This window comes from Trichoderma camerunense, assembly GCF_050948025.1.
Source record: "Trichoderma camerunense strain CBS 138272 chromosome Unknown V8C40scaffold_4, whole genome shotgun sequence".
Classification (NCBI taxonomy): Eukaryota; Fungi; Ascomycota; class Sordariomycetes; order Hypocreales; family Hypocreaceae; genus Trichoderma; species Trichoderma camerunense.
Window position 1 is genome coordinate 2,133,907 of NW_028145366.1, and position 21,089 is coordinate 2,154,995.

General features: G+C 50.1%; 10 protein-coding genes across 10 annotated transcripts; 4 read left to right on the forward strand and 6 right to left on the reverse strand.

Annotated features, from left to right (window-relative positions):
* Positions 1 to 223: 223 nt before the first annotated feature.
* On the forward strand, positions 224 to 1,513 carry V8C40DRAFT_238175 (FMN-binding negative transcriptional regulator). Its single transcript, XM_083214392.1, has one exon. The coding sequence runs from the start codon at positions 503 to 505 to the stop codon at positions 1,292 to 1,294; it is 792 nt and encodes a 263-aa protein (XP_083076625.1). The 5' UTR covers positions 224 to 502; the 3' UTR covers positions 1,295 to 1,513.
* A 180-nt stretch (positions 1,514 to 1,693) lies between these two features.
* On the forward strand, positions 1,694 to 3,690 carry V8C40DRAFT_165415 (kinase-like domain-containing protein). The gene is made up of 2 exons (XM_083211531.1): positions 1,694 to 2,413; positions 2,473 to 3,690. The coding sequence occupies exons 1-2, from the start codon at positions 1,845 to 1,847 to the stop codon at positions 3,320 to 3,322; spliced, it is 1,419 nt and encodes a 472-aa protein (XP_083076626.1). The 5' UTR covers positions 1,694 to 1,844; the 3' UTR covers positions 3,323 to 3,690.
* Positions 3,463 to 5,286, reverse strand: V8C40DRAFT_238178 (uncharacterized protein). The gene is made up of 3 exons (XM_083214393.1): positions 5,269 to 5,286; positions 4,815 to 5,219; positions 3,463 to 4,759 (listed from the first exon to the last, which is right to left on the reverse strand). The coding sequence occupies exons 2-3, from the start codon at positions 4,939 to 4,941 to the stop codon at positions 4,059 to 4,061; spliced, it is 828 nt and encodes a 275-aa protein (XP_083076627.1). The 5' UTR covers positions 4,942 to 5,219; positions 5,269 to 5,286; the 3' UTR covers positions 3,463 to 4,058.
* A 1,719-nt stretch (positions 5,287 to 7,005) lies between these two features.
* Positions 7,006 to 7,890, reverse strand: V8C40DRAFT_273622 (uncharacterized protein; the record flags this gene model as incomplete). The annotated part of the gene is made up of 1 exon (XM_083220510.1): positions 7,006 to 7,890. The coding sequence occupies one exon, from the start codon at positions 7,888 to 7,890 to the stop codon at positions 7,006 to 7,008; it is 885 nt and encodes a 294-aa protein (XP_083076628.1).
* Positions 7,891 to 8,757: 867 nt separating this feature from the next.
* On the reverse strand, positions 8,758 to 10,374 carry V8C40DRAFT_273623 (beta-lactamase/transpeptidase-like protein; the record flags this gene model as incomplete). The annotated part of the gene is made up of 1 exon (XM_083220511.1): positions 8,758 to 10,374. One exon carries the CDS (start codon positions 10,372 to 10,374, stop codon positions 8,758 to 8,760), a length of 1,617 nt encoding a protein of 538 aa, XP_083076629.1.
* A 982-nt stretch (positions 10,375 to 11,356) lies between these two features.
* On the reverse strand, positions 11,357 to 13,563 carry V8C40DRAFT_285686 (MDR family MFS transporter; the record flags this gene model as incomplete). Its single annotated transcript, XM_083222425.1, has 6 exons — positions 11,357 to 11,854; positions 11,937 to 12,757; positions 12,840 to 12,876; positions 12,939 to 13,105; positions 13,198 to 13,309; positions 13,405 to 13,563. 6 exons carry the CDS (start codon positions 13,561 to 13,563, stop codon positions 11,471 to 11,473), a joined length of 1,680 nt encoding a protein of 559 aa, XP_083076630.1. The 3' UTR covers positions 11,357 to 11,470.
* A 511-nt stretch (positions 13,564 to 14,074) lies between these two features.
* On the reverse strand, positions 14,075 to 15,702 carry V8C40DRAFT_285688 (bZIP transcription factor; the record flags this gene model as incomplete). The annotated part of the gene is made up of 2 exons (XM_083222426.1): positions 14,075 to 15,530; positions 15,592 to 15,702. 2 exons carry the CDS (start codon positions 15,700 to 15,702, stop codon positions 14,343 to 14,345), a joined length of 1,299 nt encoding a protein of 432 aa, XP_083076631.1. The 3' UTR covers positions 14,075 to 14,342.
* Positions 15,703 to 16,150: 448 nt separating this feature from the next.
* On the forward strand, positions 16,151 to 17,035 carry V8C40DRAFT_273626 (uncharacterized protein; the record flags this gene model as incomplete). Its single annotated transcript, XM_083220512.1, has 3 exons — positions 16,151 to 16,374; positions 16,465 to 16,669; positions 16,778 to 17,035. The coding sequence occupies 3 exons, from the start codon at positions 16,151 to 16,153 to the stop codon at positions 17,033 to 17,035; spliced, it is 687 nt and encodes a 228-aa protein (XP_083076632.1).
* Positions 17,036 to 17,123: 88 nt separating this feature from the next.
* Positions 17,124 to 18,711, reverse strand: V8C40DRAFT_263529 (transcription factor domain-containing protein; the record flags this gene model as incomplete). Its single annotated transcript, XM_083219476.1, has 4 exons — positions 17,124 to 17,705; positions 17,806 to 18,332; positions 18,406 to 18,501; positions 18,585 to 18,711. 4 exons carry the CDS (start codon positions 18,709 to 18,711, stop codon positions 17,124 to 17,126), a joined length of 1,332 nt encoding a protein of 443 aa, XP_083076633.1.
* Positions 18,712 to 19,222: 511 nt separating this feature from the next.
* On the forward strand, positions 19,223 to 20,739 carry V8C40DRAFT_165436 (uncharacterized protein). Its single transcript, XM_083211532.1, has 2 exons — positions 19,223 to 19,707; positions 19,775 to 20,739. The coding sequence occupies exons 1-2, from the start codon at positions 19,666 to 19,668 to the stop codon at positions 20,543 to 20,545; spliced, it is 813 nt and encodes a 270-aa protein (XP_083076634.1). The 5' UTR covers positions 19,223 to 19,665; the 3' UTR covers positions 20,546 to 20,739.
* The last annotated feature ends 350 nt before the right edge of the window (positions 20,740 to 21,089 follow it).

The following is a 21,089-nucleotide window of genomic DNA, read 5'->3' on the forward strand; positions in this document are numbered from 1 at the left end:
GTCCCAATGTAGCGGTACTCGGTACCTACTAAAGAATGCGCTAATGGCACACGCAGCTGGTAGCAGGAACAAGAACCTTTTAACGGCAATATTATCCGCCGCCCAATCATGGCGAGGGCAAATCCTTTTACGGAGATGCAAAAACAGCGTCTAACTAAGTCGAGTATAAACGAGCGAGCTCCACCGCGGAGGGACGCATGATTTGCTTGTGATGATCCAAAGAGAGATAAAGACAGGAGATGTGATTGTTAATAGCCCAGCAACTGGTGGAGTGTGTGAGTAACTCGTACGTGAAAGTTATCTGGTGACATACATAGAGAGACCGGAGGCCCATCGGCGGCATAAGACTCACGATAGGACACTTGTACAAGGACATTTTCATCGGTTAAACTTAAGACAGAAGAAAGAGAGATAAAAAGAGAGAGGGAGAAGAGAAAAAAGGATAAGCACAAGAGAAGGACAGAAACAACAACAACAAAACAACACACTCACTCACTCAACCATGTATCTTCGAGGCGATCATGCAGAGACAGACCTCCGCGTCTTGCGGCAGCTCGTCCGCGAAAATCCCCTCGGCCTCTTCACCACCGCCATCTCCTCGCCATCCTACCCCCTGATCCAGTCCAGCCACATCCCCTTCATCCTAGATGTCGAGGATGAATCCAGCGAGACCGAACTCGGCCAGCTGAGGGCTCACATGGCCCGCGCCAACCCCCAGAGCAAGGCCATCATCGACGAGATCAAGGAGCGCCAGGCCGCAGGAGACAACTCGAGGACACTGCAGCAAGACGTCCTGGTCATGTTCACCTCCGCAGTCCAGCACTACGTCACGCCCAAGTTCTACACGGCCACCAAGCCGGTGACGGGCAAGGTTGTGGGCACATGGAACTATGCCGCTGTCCAGATCTACGGCAAGGCGACGTTCTACATCGACCCCAACGCAGAGGAGACGACGGCCTTCCTCAATAGCCAGATTGACGCCCTGTCGAGCTTCAACGAAAAGGTCACCATGGGCTACACGGGAGAAGGATCCAGGCCCAAGCCGTGGCAAGTGTCCGATGCGCCAACGCCGTACCTCAACATCATGAAGAAGGCCATCATCGGCGTGGAGATTAAGATTGAGAGGATGGAGGGCAAATTCAAGATGAGCCAGGAGATGGGCGACGGGGACACTGACGGCGTGGTGAAAGGGTTTAATGACTTGGGGACGGATATGGGTAGCAAGATGGCGAGCACGGTAGAGGCACGGAGGGAGATTAAGAAGCAGAAGAAGGCGGCCAAGGAGAGCGAGTGATGTGATGTTTCTTTTTTTATCAATGAGTTGTGAACGGAATAGATTTCCTCTCTGGCATATGGAATAGACTGGAGTCGACCTGATACAGATGCAGATACAGATGCTATACAGGTAAACGAGCAACGTGGGGAAACAAAAGGGAATGGCCAGCGCGGTATTCAACTACAGATAAGAGTTATTTTCAACAGAAATTATGTACATGAATCAATATTGACAAACAATCGAATTGTAATGCGTCACTCGTGATAATAATTATAGCAGACATGTGAAGATAAAGGTTTCCCCCCCACGCAAATTCGGGACCCTTGCACATGTACCTCAGACAGCCAGCAGACCCACTCTATTTTCTAGCACCTCAGCCTACCTCAATCCTCCATTCTATTTACTTTAAACATCACCATTGCTTCATCCATACTAAACAGCACAGGCAGAGCTTCAGCGACACAGAATCCGCTCAATTGGCCGATATTACAGCATCATCACATCCTCAAGTTCGACCAACCTCCAAGTCCGAGCGAATCGACACAAACCGACACGAAAAGAAAAAGCCATGTCCACCAAGCCCAAGTCAAGATGGGCAAGCTCCGCAGAAGACGCCGAGTATGAAGCTCGGCAAAAGAAGGAAAAAGAAGAAAAGCGTCGCAAAAAAGCTCAAAAGCTACAAGAAGAAGAAGAAAGAAAAAAGGCTCTACTCGCTGCTGCAACAACAACAACAACAACATCACAAACCGCAGAAACAAACAACGACGACAACGACGCAGCATCATCTTCATCACGGCCCTCCAAACGACGAAAGCTCACCCCCGAACCCACCACCAGCAACTCCTCCGCCTCCCTGCTGCGCTTCGACGTCGGCACCTGGAAGCCCAGCCGCAGCGTCGACAACTACGACAAGCTCAACGACATCGAGGAGGGCACGTACGGCTGGGTCGCGCGCGCAACGGAGCTCGCCACGGGCAGAGTCGTCGCCCTCAAGCGGCTCAAGCTCGAGGCCGGCGACCCCAACGGCCTGCCCGTGACGGGCCTGCGCGAGATCCAGATCCTCAAAAACTGCCGACACCGCAACGTCGTGGCCATGGAGGAGGTTGTCGTGGGCAACGACGTCTCCAAGCCAGACAAGTAAGAACCCCTTCTGTCAAACCAAGCAGCCAACCAACCAACTAACCATCCGCTTCCAGCTCCATCTTCCTCGTCCTCGAATTCGTCGAACACGACCTCAAGAGCATCCTCCAAGACATGCCCGAACCCTTCCTCTCCTCCGAAGTAAAACGTCTCCTCCTCCAGCTCACTTCAGGCGTAGCCTACCTCCACCAAAACTACATCCTCCACCGCGACCTCAAGACCTCCAACCTCCTCCTCTCCAACCGCGGCCTCCTCAAGATCGCCGACTTTGGCATGGCCCGCTACGTTGGCGACCCCCGCCCCAAACTCACCCAGCTCGTCGTCACACTCTGGTACCGCGCCCCCGAGCTCCTCCTCGGAACACGCACCTACGACGCCGCCGTCGACATGTGGTCCGTCGGCTGCATCATGGGCGAACTCATCACCCGCGAACCGCTACTACAGGGCTCCAACGAGGTCGACCAGATATCCAAAGTCTTTGAGCTCTGCGGCGTCCCCACCGAAGACTCCTGGCCCGGCTTCCGCCGCCTCCCTAACGCCCGCTCTCTCCGCCTCCCCAAACAGTCCCCCCTCGCCTCGGGCTCCGTCATCCGCGCCCGTTTCCCCAACCTCACATCCGCCGGCGCCTCTCTACTCAATAGCCTCCTCGCACTGGACCCGGAGAAGCGACCATCCGCCAAGGAAATGCTGGAGCACGAATACTTCCGGCAAGATCCCAAGCCCAAACCAGAGAGCCTGTTCCCCACGTTCCCCAGCAAGGCCGGCCAAGAGAGGAGGCGGCGGCACGAGCCCGATGCCCCCGTCCGCGGGCAGGCCGTTGCTCTTGGCGATGTTGACTTTAGCGGCATCTTCCAAGGCAGGGACAAGGAAGAGCGAGGCGCTGGATTCAGTTTACGCATGGTATGAACGGATAAATCATGCCTCTGGCCATTCACACATCAGGTCAGCGGTATATTACCGTCGTCACTCGACGTATTGACGTATCGACTTGCCAATCGAAGCATTTGATCTTAGGATATATATGACAGCCATTTTATTTATTCATCATACCATAGAATTTACACGCAGACTTTCACCTGCGAGGCACAAAGCCATCTACCATGATCAAGAATTACATCTACACCAATATAGAGAAATATACCAAAGCGTACATCAAGACAATTGTAAACATACCAAAGCACACATCAACACAAGTATAATTAAATCAAAGCACTAGACAGTCAAATTCATGATAACAAGGCCTGAAAAGTCAACATCAACATCAAGGCGCTCGGCCCATTAAATGTATACGTCATTAGAAACTTAAACTATTTTTTTTCTTGAGTGGCCCATCATGAAAAGAGTCGTCCGAATAGCTTGAATACTCCCCCATGTTTTCCAAAGCAGCGCGCGCGTAAAAGAGAAAGACACAAAAGACAAAAACGCCGTTGGAAATGACCCGCAAAGTATCGCCTGTAATAATGCCCCGTCTCCAAAAGCTTTATAAAAAAACAAAACAACAACTCAAACACGGTATGCAATCCCGCCAAAGGCCCCGCTGGCTACATTATTCGCAAAACGTCGAGCAAGATGTGTCTGGTAGGTGAAGCTAGACCAATCGAGCAGTATGCGGATATGTAAAATGCGCAGCCGTGGGACATGATTAGTTGATGTCGAGGCCGGAAACAAACCAGGTAAAGCTGAGCACGGTTACCAGGCCCATAGTGATGGCAAAGCCGAGAACGTGGTGGTCGAACTTGGAAAGGGCTGCGTTGCAGGCGTCGCAATGCCACTCGGGGAATGGAACGTAAGGCTGCGGGGTGTACAGACCAAAGGTGAAGGTGTTAAAGGTGCCCAAGTAGCCAGGGTCGGGAATGGAGGTGATGGCGGCATCGGAATCCTTGATGATGAGGGTGTACATGGCGACGGGGAAGGGCTGGTCGGCCGGGGTTGGGTTGGCGCTGCTGTCCCAAACGAATTCAACAGAGGTCTTGAAGGTCATGTTTGAGGTGAGGGTCCAGGTCTCGGAGGCTTGTGAGCAGCTGATGAGAACATCGATGGCGGTTGGGGTACCAAGGAGGTTTGTGTAATTCCAGCCCCAGGTGACATAGTCTTCAATCTTGTACAGGGCACTGCCAGCGAAAACATTGGGTGTCTGCATGGCAACAGCTCCTGGAGGAGCCTCAGGATCAAACGAGGTATGGTGTGCGGCCTTCTTAGTAGTGGTCGTCTTCTTGTGGCTACTATCATCCGTCTTTGAGCCAGTCTTCTTAGAACCCGATTGGCTTGGCTGGGTTGGCTGGGCCGTGTTTCCTTCTTCGTTTGGTGGGTTGGTTGGGCTGGTTGGGTTTGCTGTGTTTCCCTCTGCGGAACGTGTCAAAACACCTTCATCAAAAGCATGCAGACGTCTAATACATACCACTACCCTTATCGGCACGAACAACGAGCGCGTCGAGCTCGGGCAACCAGCCCGGCCAGGCTGAGACCAGAGGGGCAGCCGAGGAAAGGCACAGGGCCAGTTGCATCAATGTCGCAGTGGGACGCATTTTGTCGAGAATATGGGATTGTTTGGAGTGTATACAGCAGGGTAAAATAAACACAGACCAGGCAGTCTGTCGCTAGCGTGTGTCGTTTCAAGGTATTGAAACCTCCGCTTTCTGGTGCAAAACGATGCTGGATATTAAAAGAATGCGGTTGCTAGGCCCAAGGAGAAAAAAAAAGGTTGATGATGCTGTGGTTAAACAAGACAATGGCAAGCAACCCCTTGGCGGATAGATCGAAAGGTTTGTGGCTGTACAACAAGCGGGTCGGATCGTGGGCAGGTCGACGGGGGAATAAACAATCCGTAGCAGAAAAAGCAAGTAGCAGCGACAGCAGACGAAGCGAGTGTCTGGAAATTCGTCGGGCAGGACGGAGAGGCGAAAGCGAGAGACGATGAAGAAGCAACAAAAAAAGCTTTTGCGCTGGCGAGGCGATGGCGATGAAGAGAAGAAGGGAGGAAAAGGGGAGGAGAACGAATGAGTGCCAAACGCCGAGATTTCCTTCTTGCTTAGATTCCGTGTACTGACTGTACAAGGGCCAAGGTACATTTACGAAGTACCTCGTAGTTCCCGAGCTGCGGGCTGCGACCAGAAGACAATGCACCGCGCCATTGCCGAGAAAGGATTAGCAGTAGATGCTTAGACAGGGGTAACTGGGTGAGCCCTTGCCGGATGAGGGATGGCGTAGGTATAAATAAAAAGCAAAATCTCGCCCTTGGCCGAAGCCAGCAAGGGGCAAGTACTTGGGAGATGTATGGAGAGTGCAGCCAAATTACATGTACCTACGGTGATGCTTGAACGATGAGATGAGAGCTGAGAGGAGAGAGGGCCTGCAGACGGTGATTCCAGACGATCCGAAGGGCCTACGTAGTACAATAATGAGAGTACCTAGTGGTACTGAACCTACCGTCTGTAAAAGAAAAAGAGAGAGAGGTGTGAATGCGTGAAGATGAGAGAGTGCAAGTAACACCACTACACTTCACTACCACTACAGTAAGACTTGGTCGTACGATCACACATAGTTATAAAAAGAAATTCTCCTGCACAGCAAAACAGCTACGGAGAATTTGATTCGATGGGCTCCCCCGATTTATTTTTACCTTTTTGCATGTGTCCTCGTGTCTTGTGTCTGGCTCTTCGTATTCCCTCGCTGCTACAAATGGTGTGCATGCCAGACCCAGCTCCGCCGCTGCCCACCCACCGTAGCGCCACAAGTCTCCCACGTTAGCTTTCCAGCAGCCACGCCCATAGCTGGCCATAACAAAACATACGCAGCCAGCTAATACGAGGACCACCTTTTTGGTGGCACCGTGGCGATGCATCGCCGCGCGGGTGGATCGCTGGCGCTTACAAGCAACGAGCTTAGTCTTGCAGCAAGCACAGAAAAGCTGATGCTGTCTGCTAGTTATCCATGCGTGACAATTTGCAGTTCGTATTGGGCGGGAGAACCACCGGACAAGCTGCAAGTCATCGTCAGATGGCCCCAGACTCTATATATATGTACTCTGCAGTACTCGTAGTTGTCCATATAGGTATTACCCGGCATGTATTTATATCAATGCCTAGCCCGGCAAGAGGCGCGTCGCAGCTCGCGTCAGCTCATCCATTTTAGTGCTGCGAGCTGTCACCAGGTGTTTAATTTAGTCCACTGGAATTGACTGCATCCCTACAGTCAAGCACGAGTACTTACCACTAAGCTATCTTGCTATCCTAGGTTATCCCGGGACAACTACTGGAAGCTCGCTTGGGCATACCTGAATTCGGGAACCAACATCCTGCATGTAGGAACCTGGCACCCAGGCATTTATTTGACGCCCTCACGAGAAGGAGGTATTCCTAGATCCTAGGTAGTCTTCGTAATATTCTACCTATTACCCAGTATCGCATACCTAGCTACGGATAAGTAGAGGTATAGATAGGGACGTAACGCATATACAGTATGTAGCATTTGCATAATGTAAACCACCCCCCAAAATCAATAAGCAGACTTGATCGTGTATTAGTTTGCGAAAGTGCCAATTTTCGAAATTCTACTTAGGACCTAAGTACATAGTATATTTCTCCTCTCTACTACCTTATGCCTTCTTTGTTCTCCTTATGCATGAGACCGACGTAATTTTCCAACTTAAGATCGTCCAACATTATCTCCCCCTTACTTCTCATGTCTGCCAGCTCTGGGATATCAATCTCTTTGACCATGAATAATTTTGGATCAATATTAACCGGGTCAACAAGTTCTGACCACCCTGTGCCAACCAACTTCTCCATCATGCTTATCGTCCCAGCTTGCAGACTTGTAGTTGTTTCGATCTTCATTTTCATCGCAAACTTGCCATCACCGATTCGGCGCACTATAACGGCTGTCTGTAAGAGATGGGGCAGCCCTTGTTTCTTTAAGGAGCCCTCATTCAGCTGCCATATAACGCTGTTCCATGTGCCCGTAAAGTTTCTAGTATTGAACTTCATAGCACTTAACTTGGCGTAGTACTCTCTAATTGATGTAGCCGACACCATCCACTGCCTCCCCGCTTCAAATTGGAAAGGTAGCCCTTCAGTCCTGAGGGCCATGTTACCTTCGCGTCGAATGTCGGGGTTTTCCGTGACAATGTCAAATCTTTGTTGCTTGGCAGGCCAAGCAGAGACCACCTGTGGATCGTAGGTCATTCGTGACTGCTCGTCGCTGAACTCGACCCTGATTGTGGCCGAAGTGAATCTTTGAGAACTATCATCCTCGAGCCCCGTGAACATGAAGCGGAAAATGAGAAGCGTTCCATTTCCGCCAGTCTTCAATTTACCACTGCATACTAGCAGTAACTCCCCCTGGGCAAATGGAGACGGTCCATCGTTTCCACGGGTTTTGATGAGATCGCTGGAGTCTTTCCCTTTGGGATTTTTTGCACGATATTCGCCGCCGCCCTCCTCGATCTCTTCGAGCGGGATGAAGAGGCGATACATGCGGGGCGATTGGATAGGGTAAGAAGCTGATTTTCTAATGATGAAGTTTAGGCGCTTCTTTAGTAGGGGGGAACCATGAAGAAGGGAAAATAAAACATTAGGTCGGGAGAAACAAGGATGCCACGTTATTAAGGCCCTTATATTGCTTTGTCCATGTTGAGTACCTATCCCTTTGTGTGCCATAAGGTGCTACCTATGTACCATATCCGCTTTTCTTCTATATTGAAAGGAGAATCCTCATTCTTTTACTCTTGATTGGCTACAGCTTTCAAGAGTACTTAGGTGGCGCCTTATGGCACTCAAAGGGATGGGGCGCCAACGTCGGCATGCTCTAAACAGGAGAGGCCATCATTTGCGACGCAGGCTCATATTATGCTAATAATGGTGTTGAAATTGCACAAATGCCGAAAGCCAGAGGGCTGTTGGGGCTTATATATCATGCATTTGAACAAACGAGATGGAGCTTGGGATATGGAGAGTAATCTATGCTGAAACCATGAGCGCGAGCGCTTATAAAAAGGCATATTTACGGTTATGCTCACCTGCTGAGCCAGCGAATGAATGGGATCATCGCAACCAGTTTTACAGCCTCAAATGCAATCTAAACTGTTCAGCTACAGATCCGGGTATCATAACAAGGATCATGTGAGTCCGTATTCACACAAATCGCAGTTTTCGCTACTAAATACTAGCCCTGACTAGAGCTTACAATGACATGTGTTATCTTTGCGAAAAAAATATGCCCCCTCAGATGGGATAGCAAAGTACATAGGTACATACATGTATGATCCCAGCAAGGATCCGATGGTTAACCTCATCGCACCATGAAATGGTTATAAATATGCAGCCCTGGTAATAAAAACGACTTTACACTTCATTCCGTATAAACTTTTCTGGCTTTTCCAGGCATGCATCGTGCCACCATGTAAGATATGTGCTCCCCGGGCCAAAATTAATCTTGAAATACTCGGCACTGTTCAAACCCCTCATGAGAAAGCGTCCTCGTTGAGCAAACTCATTCCTCGTTACCATCCAAGTGAATACATCGTCATGGTAATGCGTCAATGGGTATATCTCGGACTGGAGGCCTTGAAATGCGAGCTTCAGGCCAGGTTCACTGCCGCTGTCGAGCAAGATCTCGATCATCATAGTTCCAGCCTCGTTGGAATATCTGCCAGTATACTCGGACAGATTTCGTGCAACAGTCCCTGGGACCCGATTTTTCTCAAGTTCGGCCAAGACATCAGAATACCAGCTGAGGGTGGCTTCCACTGTCTCTTCTGACAAAGCGACGTAGTCGTTCCTATGAGCCACACCAAGATAGGCTTCGAGGTATAGCTGACCAAGCCAGTCTGCAGTGTCGTTAAGCGCCAGGGAGTTTGTGAGTACGATAACTGCCCCTTTGGTAGAAGGAACGAGGTTGACAGCTGCCAAGTTCCCTGGCATCATGCCTTGGTGATAGAGGATCAGCTCAGATGGATGACCACGCGCGACTTCCGGCATTGATCTGGACTTCAGGAGGTCGGGATTGAGACCTATAGCACCCATAGGCCCTGGAGTTTGGACTCGAGCCCACCCAAGGGCATACGAGGTCTCACGGCGAGAGATCGGATTCATACTTATCTGGGGCGAGAAGAGAAACGGAACCTGCTTCAAGGGAGAGCCTGGGGTGGATGTGGTGTGGTTTTCGAATTGATGCTCGCCGGACTCGATGAATGCTGTGTAGAGTTTGACCAGATCTCTGATGCAGCTGCGCATTGCTGATCCCGGTCCCCCGACAGTATCGCCCCCTGATAGCATAGGGATAACTTCCACCACTGAAGCGTCATCCAGTGCTTGATAAGCTTTGGCTACATCATCATCTCCTTGGCTGAAAGAATGCTGGGTTCCAGTTCTCGACATGGAAAGCGGTTGAAATATCTGGGAGTGCAAGATTTGGCCCCAAGGCTCCCCAGTGACCTGCTCCAGCACATGTGAGGCGATTTCGTACCCTAGGTTGTTGTATAGATACTCGTTTCGAAAAGGCTTTATTTGTTTCAGGTCGTTGATCAAGTTCATGCTGTTTTCCTTGGAGACGAGCACGTTGTTCATGCTGCCCAGCCAATATAAAGAGCTCTGCATCCCAGCTCGATGGGAGAGACAATCCACAGCTGTCATGTGGTTGCGTAAGATGTCGCTCTTCGTGCTGAAATCGGGCAGAATATCCTTGATCGGAGTGTCCCATCCAAAATTTCCGCCTCCGACGCAGATGGCCATGGCGGCAGAGACAACGGCTTTGGTCAAAGATGCGCAGGGGAAGATGGTCGCGTCAGTTACCGGCAGCTTGAGCTCTTGGTCACGGTAACCGATGTATTCGCTGTGAATATGCTTGCCATTGTGAATTATCGCAATCGCTGCCCCCGGCGTGCCCGCGATCTGCATGAGTCGCTTCGCAGTCGGCAAGACACTCTCAACTCTGGCTTTGACGACATCAGAAGGCTCCATGTTGTGTTGTATGATTTAACTACTACTTGAAAGACTGAGAGAAAGGCTCTCAGGACACATTCCAAAAGCCCACAGCAAGGCATTCTCTCCAAAATAAGGCCGTGCTCCTGGACGTCACATCCAACAGCATCCGATCTCGGTCCCAATGGTACCCTGCAGCGTATCTATATCAACTATTTATCGAAAGACACCTCTCTTTTCTTCTTCTTTTTAACGCGCCATGTAAGTAGCCTAAAAAACTTATAGCTGAGGGAGGACGATGTGATAAAGAAGGGTAATTGACAATCGTTGTTGACATGGCTATATAAGTATCTTCAAGTCAAAATGAAAAGCAGACTGAGAGTTTTGTTATGGCAGCCTTTGCTGTGATTTAAAGTCAACTGCATCTTCCCTTCTGTTAAACCTCAATTCCGTGCTCGAGGTTAAGAGTAAAAGGCTCAACACTCGGCTTTCGGCACAACGACCACGATCTTTGATCCGTCGTGGTCTATAACTTCAAAGGTTTCAACGGCCAGGTCATCATCCTCCATTTCCGTCAAGTCCCCAACGGCTGCTACATAAACGTCTGCGGCTTCTACTCCAGCAAACACCTCCTCTTCCTCTTCATCGTGCAGGAATACAGCCTTTGGTTCAAACATGCTGATTTTGGCCTTGACTTTGTTATTCTTCTCCTTTGGGCAAATCTTGTGGAGCTGGTAAGCAAACACTATGTCTTCGCTCCCAGCCTTGAACGAGTAAGTAAGTCTTCACTTCCACCATTTGTGCTGTGCCTTGTACCAGATTTCCTCCAAAGGATTGCTATCACCAGAAGTCAACGATTGTATTCATTCGGACCAGATGAGGGCTGGACAAATATTTAATATACTTGTTACTCGGGGCAAAGACGGGCAAGCGGGGAGTTAGCCTGATGTTACTAACAGGTAATTACAATCTATAGCGCCAAAAACAAAAAAAAAACGTCCCCTTCTTTGGAGAAATATAACCAGAAATCTGTGTATACACAAATACATGAATCGTCCTTGATACCCCATTTCGCGAAGCGGTAAGTCGGGGGCACCTGGCGACGCCCCTGAATCTACATGTACATACGCCTCTCTCACGCCTCCACTGTTCCGGCCGCAACCGGTTTCTTTGATCGCAAATCAATCCAGCCTAGGAAATTCGATGTCACGAATGCGACTACCCCAAGCGCAGCGGCGATATAAAAAACACGGTCGATGCTGTTGGAGTAAGACAACAAGATACCGGGGATGTCCTCGACGCTCACTTGGCCTCGAAACCCGGTGGCTCCGGCAGCGATCACTTGGGCCGGGTCGACATTGGGTGCGTTCACGGACAGCTGGCTGACAAGACTCTGGTCGAAAAGAGTGTTGGAGACGGCCAGGAAGACGGCCGTGCCAAGAGTCTGTACGAAGATGACGAGCGAGGTTGCAACCGGAACGAGCGACTGGTCGAGAGCCGTCTGGACGGCAAGCAAGCTCTAGAAAGGAGAGTTAGTCAAAGTATGAGTTATATAGCTGTTGCAAATTTCAAACTGTTGGGATGGGACTTGAAAACCATACCATCTGCAATCCAAGACCGCGTCCTAGACCGGCAATCAGCTGGTAGCCAACCCACTTGCCGACAGGCGTGGAAGGCGAAAAGAGGGAGAGGAGGCCATTGCCGATAGCCGTGAGCGCAGAAGCGGCGAGCGCATACGGAATAATGTAACCCGTTCTCTGGACCATTGCCCCCGACAAGACGGCTCCCAAGAGTTGCGCCAAGATGGCGGGCAGCATGTAGACCCCCGACAGCAGAGGGCTCGCGCCCTTGACGGTCTGAAAGTATATGGGAATGAAGTAGGCTGCCAAGAAGACGGTCGTGAACAAGGACGTCTGGGTCAGGGAGGCTGACCAGACGGCCGATGTCCCCGCCAGCGACGTTGGTATGAGGGCTTCGTCGCCGCGGTATAGCAGCCAGGCGCAAAAGACGAGGCCGGTGGCGCCGGCACCGCAGAAGAGCCCAATGACTTGGGACGAGTGCCAGCTGAACTGGTTGCCGCCGTACTGCAGCGCCAGGAGGAGCTGAATGACGGCCGGGGCCAGCAGGGCGAACCCGACGAGATCCAGTTCGCGATGTATAGAGCGCAAGACAGTCAGAGGCCCGGCCTTGACGCTGCCGTCGGGGATGACGACGAATATCATGAACAAGACGACCACCGCGCCGATGGGAACATTGATGTAGAAGCACCACCGCCAGGTTGTGTACTCGGTCAGGGCGCCTCCGATCAGGGGCCCCGAGACGATGCCCAGCTGTGAGACGCCCAGCATCACACCAACTAGGACCGGCCGACGGTGCAACGGGACGCAGGCGGAGATGATGATTAACCCCCCGGTCAACAGGCCTTTATGGTACATGCATATTGTTAATAAGTTTATTCTTGGACGAGTAACAGGCCACTGTGGGTGGTCGAGATCAAGACATACCAGCGCTTCCCATGCCTGCCACCGCTCGTCCGACAATCTGGGCTTGTAGGTTGGCTCTCTGTCCAAGAAACGTATGGGAAAGTGAGGTATGTTACATACGAGCATCGTAGAGGACGTAGCCGCCCCGCAAATCACAGATCCAATCTCAAAGAGGAGGAAGAAGCTTAAGAAGGTCCACTTGTTCCTGAATTTCGAGTATATTTTCCCAGTCAGGGGCTGGATTGCCGCTGAGGGCAGTTGGAAGCCTGACCCATACCATCCCACATCTATGGAAAATCAACATGAAATGGTCAGAATGACTCTCAGCCACATGTCGTCCGGCACCCGAGTGGGAGGAAAATAGGGGGGGATCACAAACCGTGGAGGGAATGAAACTCGTCCGTGATTTTGGGAATGGCAGTGGAAATAATGGCAGTGTCCAGGAACACGAGGAACAACACGGCGGTTATGCAGACCATGATGGCAAGCAGCTGGGCAACGAGAGTTTCAGTCAGTACCTAATTAGGAATCCTTGACCTATCGTGCAATGGCGGAATACAGGTAGTCTAGGACTTGAGCTACATACCTTTCTCCCTGTGATCCAGTGTGAATCTCCCTCTGCTTCTGACGGGTGCGCCTCCGTGGGCTTTTCTGTGGCCGGGTTGACATCATCTGTAGTAAGTTGCTGGTCTGACAGACAAGATATCTGGGAAGACTCAACACCGGCCTCTGCCGACTTTTCCATCGTAGCTGTTGCTCACTCGGGATATGCGTATGATTGGGTGCAAAAGTTCAATGTCAAGCTGAGCTAGTGTGAAGAAGAGAGTTGAACGGAAAACAAAAGCAGGCTACATACTTATGCATTGGCACCAAACCCCTAACATGTAGATACATTGTGAGTTGCGCAAAACTCTCCGACTAGGAGACCGCAGCAGTTCCAAAATACTTCAACGATTGCTAACATGTCGCCCATTGTTGGCGAATTCCGTCCCGAACCCCGTACCTCAAGGTGTACTGGAAACGAATTTGTCAAGATTGTCTTGAGATGCCGTCCTTTGGAAGAGAAAGCTTATTCCGTTGAACGCCTCCCGTCGGGGTGGAGGCGTCACGAAACGGACCGTCGAGGCCGCACGCAATGTCCGTTCCGCGCTGACTACAGGCACTAATTCCACCTGTACGAGACGGGATATCAGTTAGTACAAGCTGGTGACTGTGTTCCTCTAAGCAGGCTACCTACCTTACGCAAAGCACCCAAGCCGGTCTGTTGGAGCACACGAGTTTCATTCTTCGCGGGGGCTCGTATCCAGTCTCCGCTCGCCGCATACTTGACCATGTCGGCTTTGCAGTAAAGCACTGATAAGACTCTTTTGACTAGATTTGCATGGACTTTCTCGGCATTCCATAACGTGTCCCTTGGATCTTTCAAGATACTGTACTGTTACCTATAGACATGGGCTGATTTGGTACGCCTGCTGGATCCAGGTCTCATCACAGTTGCACCAAGAGGCTCTTGTATTATTTTGCCTAGCCCACTTCAAGGTCAATCAGAGAAGCCTTAATCACCTGCTGTACACAAGCCCTCACAAATGCTGGTCCGTGAGCCAGGCATACGGTAAAGCTGGATAGATGGTACAGAAATGTTGACTGGGAGATGTAGATGTGTGTCATCCTGGGAGAGCGGGACCCAACTCCGCCTTGGGAGCGGGTGGTGGCCCTCGAGGACGGGAAAAAGACATTTGGGTTGAGGAAATCCGAAGGCTGCCGGATGGGACGAGCCTCTGGAAAGGGCATGACCCATCGTCCATCAGCATCTATCTGGATGAGTAGCTCCAGGACGTCGTTGTCGATGTAGCGAAGCCCATTGTACACCAGGAGCTCCTGGACATCTTGGGCACTCAGGAACGGCTCCGTCTCCTGAGGGTACAAGTCCTTGAAGGATTGCATCGCTGCATCATCGACCAGAGGGTGGAGCGTGGGGACATTTTTCGGGGCGTCAAGGGCTTCGAGCGGACGTTTGGCCAGTTGATGGAGCGTGGCATGGCCTGGGCCAAGAACCCAGCGAAGAGTCAATAGCACCTCCTCGCGAGAGCGCTGCTGGAGGCTGAACTTGAAGGCCCACAGAGCCAGGCTGTGGGCAGGGCTACCGGCCGCGACGAGAGCAAAGTATGCCCGTCGCATGGCGAAGTGGATGATCTTGATACTCAGAGAGTCCGGCTGAGAGTTTTGCCTGGTCCCCCCGACAGAGGCACCACCACCACCATTCGGCAGCGGGAAATGGCCCATCCAGCCATTGCCCAGGACGTTTTGCACGGGTGGGTTGTAGTTGTGTTCCCCTATACCATGGTTGCTTGGTGGTGGCGGATTACATGTAGCCTGGATGTCTGGATCTGGATCTGGACCCGTAATGGCAAGCAGTTTGTCCGGTGGATTGCTGTCTGCTGCCGGTGCTCGATCGAACTCTACCTGTTCCGGTATACTCGTACTGACCAAGGTGAGGTTGCGCCGTAGGCATGTCCTGAGCGTCTGCATCAGGTCAGGATCGAGCTTCGCCGCCTTGGACTGCAGCAGCTGATCGGCCAGTTCTATGATGCCGCCGGCCATCTTTGCCACAGTCTCCTCTATTCTTACGACACGGTTCTCGATGGCTTGTTGGGCCACCCGCTTGCGCTGCCGTAACGAGATTTGGGCCTTGCGATTGTACTCGCGGCGAGCCTGCCATGTGCAAATATTCGAGTGAGACGGACTCTTGACGTGTTGACCCCGAAGAACATACCCGAAGCGACTCAGCTGCGTCTTTTGGACCCTCACGGTTCAGCCCCTGGCCACGTCGTGCTCTCCTAATAGGCCCATCAGGCAAAGTTGCATGTACTACAGGCATATCCATCATACTTGTCGTCCCGTTGCCTGGTTGTCTGAGGACGAGGCGAGCATTGAAAGATGTGTATGGCGAGAGAGAGTCCACATTCTGTTGTACGCAATCAAAAGAGTGCCGCCTGGGCGTAGGTAGGGACACCGCTGACAAGGAAATACTTTGTGTTTACTAATCGAGCTGTCCGGTCGACAGTGATTACTATTCAGGGGCCGCAAGAGGCGGCATTCGGAACTGTATAGACCGACTACATGTAGCCTTGGCATATATGATGGCACGGCATTCAAAATTGCATGTAGTTACTTTATTAATGGCTTGGACTAAAACGTCTGCGTTGATTCCTACAAACATGTACCTTTGACGCCATCCACGAAACGACATAGTTGTAACCGGCCTTTCCCATCCACACATCGTGACTGAAAGCCGCCAGGTGCAGTCCACGGACAGCATCCAAGTTGGAAATATGAAACTCATCATTGTCGGGGCCAGTGGGTTTGTTGCAACGGAACTCATCAGCCAGGCTTTGCGCCGGCCCGATGTCACAAGTCTCGTCGCCCTATCTCGCAAACCCGTCACTGCCCCTGACGGTGAAAATGCGGCCAAGTTGAAGAGTGTAGTCATTAGCGACTATGGAGAGTATCCTGATGATGTTAAAAAGGAGCTTGCAGGTGCCAACGCTTGCATATGGTACGGGTCCTTCTCGCAGCTTCAAAGTCTTCCTCCTGCGATGACATATGGGTACAGATTACAACTAACACTTGACGGCTCTCACTGCAGGACTGTCGGCATCACACCACCCAATCTCCGCAAATATCCCTTCGAGGAGGTGGTCCGCATCTGTCAGACCAGCACACTGTCCGGAATGAAGGCGTTCCATGAGACCAATCCAGCGCCAGAGTTCCGCTTCTTGTACATGGGTGACCCGTTTGAGGCGGATTCGGAGAAGAAACCGCCATTCATGATTGAGTATTTGCAGATGCGTGTATAGCACATACCCTCTATTTTCTTTCGTGCCCCATGAGGATGCTGTGCAAAGACATGATAGAGTACTAACTATTAGATTCTGTAATAGGCCGAGACGGAAGAAAAGGTTCTCGCATACGCCCGAGAAAACAAAATCGACGCGTGCGTGGCCAAGCCTGGCTTCATGACCGGTGGCCCGTTTAACCCGCTCAGGACTGTTATGGGCCTGGTCTTCCGCTTGACGCCATTTGGTACCCTGCCAGTACAAACAGTCGCAGCTGCGATGCTAGACCAGGCTGTAACTGGCTTTGAGAAGGAACACTTGGGGATTGAGGATCTGAAGAGGATCGGGACAAAGGCCATCGAAGAGAGTGGTAAACGATGAAGCCGGGACCAGGCGTTACATGTATAGGGATATCCGTTGGGTACATGCTTTGAAACAAACTCTTCCAACTGACAAACGCATCAAATGTTTATGAAATGAATGGCAGTGTACATGCGGAGCCGATGACAGTGTCTAGTCTGTGGAGGTAGCTTAGGTCGCTGTATTCATCTTCATCAGCTTCAAGGTCTCGCTGTGACCACACCATCTCAAGGCCCGCTCTTATACGCATGAGGCTGCTTTCGTTGTGTTTTGCCCCAGTCTTATGAACAAGTTCGAGCAAGAGCATTCGTTCCTCATCATTGCGTGCTTCAGAACCAAGTATCAGAAGCGGGAAAGCTCGCTCGCACGTGCTGAGCTTTCTGATGAGGGTAAATCCGCGATCGACCAAGCCGTCGAGCTGATGATCTGCAATACAAGAACTTGCTGATCCATTGAAAAGGTAGACAAGGGTTGCGAGCTGATAAAGCTCTGTTATAACGTCTTCTCTCTCATCTAATCCTGTTGTAGCGGTCTTGGCCACAGGGTCATTGATAAGTGTACTCTCTAGTGAGCGAAGTCGACTTTGGTACTCAACATCCTGAGCTCGGGGATCATGGGGCTCTACGAGAATATCGCAGACGACGGCAATAGGTTCCAAAACTGTGCGAATTGAGGTTGGGCGATTCAGTAACTATAGAAGCATACGGGAGTCAGCCCAGGCCACCTTGATGCTGGCGATTGTGTATGTACATTATGTGATAAATGTGCCTGTCGTGCTCGGCTGTACTTACCAAGGGAGATTTCCCACGACTCAGAGAAATCTTGTCTGTAGTCGAATGTGGCAATGTGGAAGGATGGCGCCAATGCCGCATGACAAACCACGACATAATGTCCAAATAGTAAATCCAATCTAGAAGAGGATTGAGCTCGGCTTGATCTGATCGTTGGTCAAGACCTGTGGTCTGGACGATGTGCTTGGCACTGTCAACATAAAGCACCCATTGGCCTGAAGACTCGGAGTGGTGCTGCGTCTCAAAAGTGGCCAAAAGCATGCAGGTAGCAGCATGCTGCGCAGATTCCAAGGCATCTGGGCGTCCAGATTTGGCCGACTCTGCCAGGGCGTTGATGGCAGCAATCTTATACCGGAAAGCCAAGTCCCGCAGACCGTCACGGTGCAGCGAAGATACGGCCAGCAGCGATGATTTGAGCGCCAAAGTGGGGAGTGTGTTGCTGGAAATAGTCATACGAAGCAAGAGATTTCTCAGACGGCGGGCATCAACCCCCAAAACGGACAGCGTGGAGTAAGACACATTGGCAACTGCACGAGAAGAGAGTCAGCGATAGTGGCCCCAAGCGCCGAATGGATTTTGAGAACAAGACGGGAGTCTTACAATAGTCTACTAGTCCTAGGGTGTTGGAGTCAGGATTACCTGGAGACCAGGGCAGAGGTGGTGGAGGGAAGACGAAGCGGACCGGCTGTCTCTCATCTGAGTTTGTCAGCTATCGGCCCGCTGTGGACTCGTACGATGTTATTGACTAACTACATGTACAATTGTGAAAAGAAACTTACGTTTTACATTTCGCAGCTTTCGAAGATAGTGATACATGTCAATGTCTCTGGAAGATGTGTGTATCAACATCAATGTCGAGCGGCGTTTTGCGACTCCTTGTGCCAGGAGAGAGCGCTTGCTTGACATGGCTACCATGGCTCTTTTGGAATCACCGGTTTGTGGCCATGAGAGTCGCACGCCGTAGCCCAAACATTCCCGATTAGACCTGATGCATTTTGAACAACTGGGGGCTTGGCGGTCGCAGGCAACCCGGCGATCTGCATGTCAGTTCCATTCGGGGTTTCCTGTCAGTATACCTGTACATGTATCCATCTTAAAGCACTAGTGCAAGGGTTGAAGCTTTACCTACCTTTGCAAGTCCAACATCCTCTTCCAGTCTTTTTCTGTTGGTCAGTTGCATACGACGCCATATACCTGTAGTTTGAGTGTGGCTGGAATACGTGAGTGTGTCAACTTTTTGCGAAGCTGAGGTTTAAGCGAGAGAGAAAGTATCAATGCGCAGAAGAGAGCAGTCGATAGCTAAGCAAAAGATGTCTAATGTAGCGAAACTCCGACAAGTTTGGTTCCCCGTCAGCTCCATCAGGGAGGGCGGCCTCGGGCTTCCCCGGGCTTAGTTAGCATAAACCCGATGAAGGATGAAGCCCCCCTAGTTGATCTTAGGTAGAAGACCAATCAAGGAGCTAGATCGGAACCAGCCGAATCCACCAGGGCAACTTTCCACGAGCTTTTGAGATTCCACTTTGTCCTCGGCGCGGGGGTTGCAACTGATGCCCGAGTTCAAGATAATCATGAACCTGAGACAAAGGCCTTGCAACTCCGCCGTCTAGCAACTATCCGCGAGAATGCTGTCTATTCCAAGTGGTTGAAACTCCATGCATCTCCGTGGAAGATGCTAGATATTTCATCACAGCCAACAATCGGTGTCAAAGCTGTGGATCATGCCATGTCTTGACAATGTATAAAACGCGACGCTTTCCCGCTCATATCCCACACATCAATGACCACCACGATCAACAGCGCCTAGATTGAATTGTAGCCGAAGCACGTATTTCTCACTAGCTCTCGTAAATAGCTGTCGACATGGCCTCTTATCTTGTTACTGGCGCTTCGCGAGGCATTGGAGTACGTATCTGCTAGACACCTACGATTGTCTAAAGTATCAACTGACGGTATCCTATTACTCTTGAAGTTTGAGTTCGTTCGGCAGCTATCCGCCGATGCCAATAACATTGTTATTGCTCTGGTCCGCGACAAAGAGGCAACAGAGAGGAAGATAGCCGCGGAGATTACTGCCTCCAACATCACTGTTGTCCAGGCCGACATAACCAATATCAAAGACCTTCAAGCCGCTGTCGCCATCATATCCAAAATAACCAATGGTACACTTGACTACGTCATTGCCAACGCAGGCAAGATCTCGGACTGGTCCGGCCTGGACGATGTCCAGGATCTGGGCTTGGCGGACCCTAAGCTGCTAGAAGAAGACATGTTAGACCTATTCCGCATAAACGTTGTTGGTAACGCGCATCTGTTCAACCTTGTTGTCCCGCTTATCCGGAAAGGCATTGCGAAAAAGGTCATTGCCATCTCGTCAGGCTTGGCAGAGCCAACCATGACCACCAAGTGGAAGCTGACTCTCGGCTACCCTTACGCAGTCAGCAAAGGGGCTCTGAACACGCTCATTACAAAGTTCCAAGCGCAATATATTGATGAAGGAATCCTTTTTCTGGCTGTATGCCCAGGGACAGTCGATACGGGCCACTTAGTCAATCCAAACGAAAAGCAGCAAAATAATCTCATGGCTATGGGAGCGGCGTTTCAAAAGTATCAGCCCAACTTCACTGGGCCTGTACTGCCCTCGGAAGCAGTCACAGACGTGCTCAAGGTTGTGCATAATGCTACTATTGAGAAAGATGCTGGAGGATTTGTCTCGCATTTTGGCAACCAGCAGTGGTTGTAAAGATATAAAGAAAATATAATTGCTGCGTTGTAAAGCTTTTATAATTAATTTCTTTCAGGTAGTTTATTTTTTATATTTAAGAGAAATATAACGAACCGGGTCCTATAGGTACTATAGGTTAGCTATTCCCAAGGGATAAACCTTAAAATAGTTCTATAGTTTATATTAGCGGAGTAGTTAAGTTAGTAAATAAGTAATTTTATTACTAACTATAGAAAAAAATATTTAAATATTTAATTTAAATATTATTATATTAATAATAATTAATTATTTAAGTATTTTAATAAATAATATAAAGTAAACTTATATATTTAGTTAACTTAAATTAAATTAATAAATAAAATATTAATCTTTCTTTAAATTAATAAAAGATTTATTAATTTATTATTAAATTAAAAAGTTATATTTTAATTTTTTTTTAATTAATTAAAAGATTAAAGTTAATTTAGTTTAGTTAATTTATTAATTTATTATTATAACTTTAAAAGCTAGGTTATAATATAATATTCTTTTTTTTATTAATTTTATCCTTAAGATTTTATTA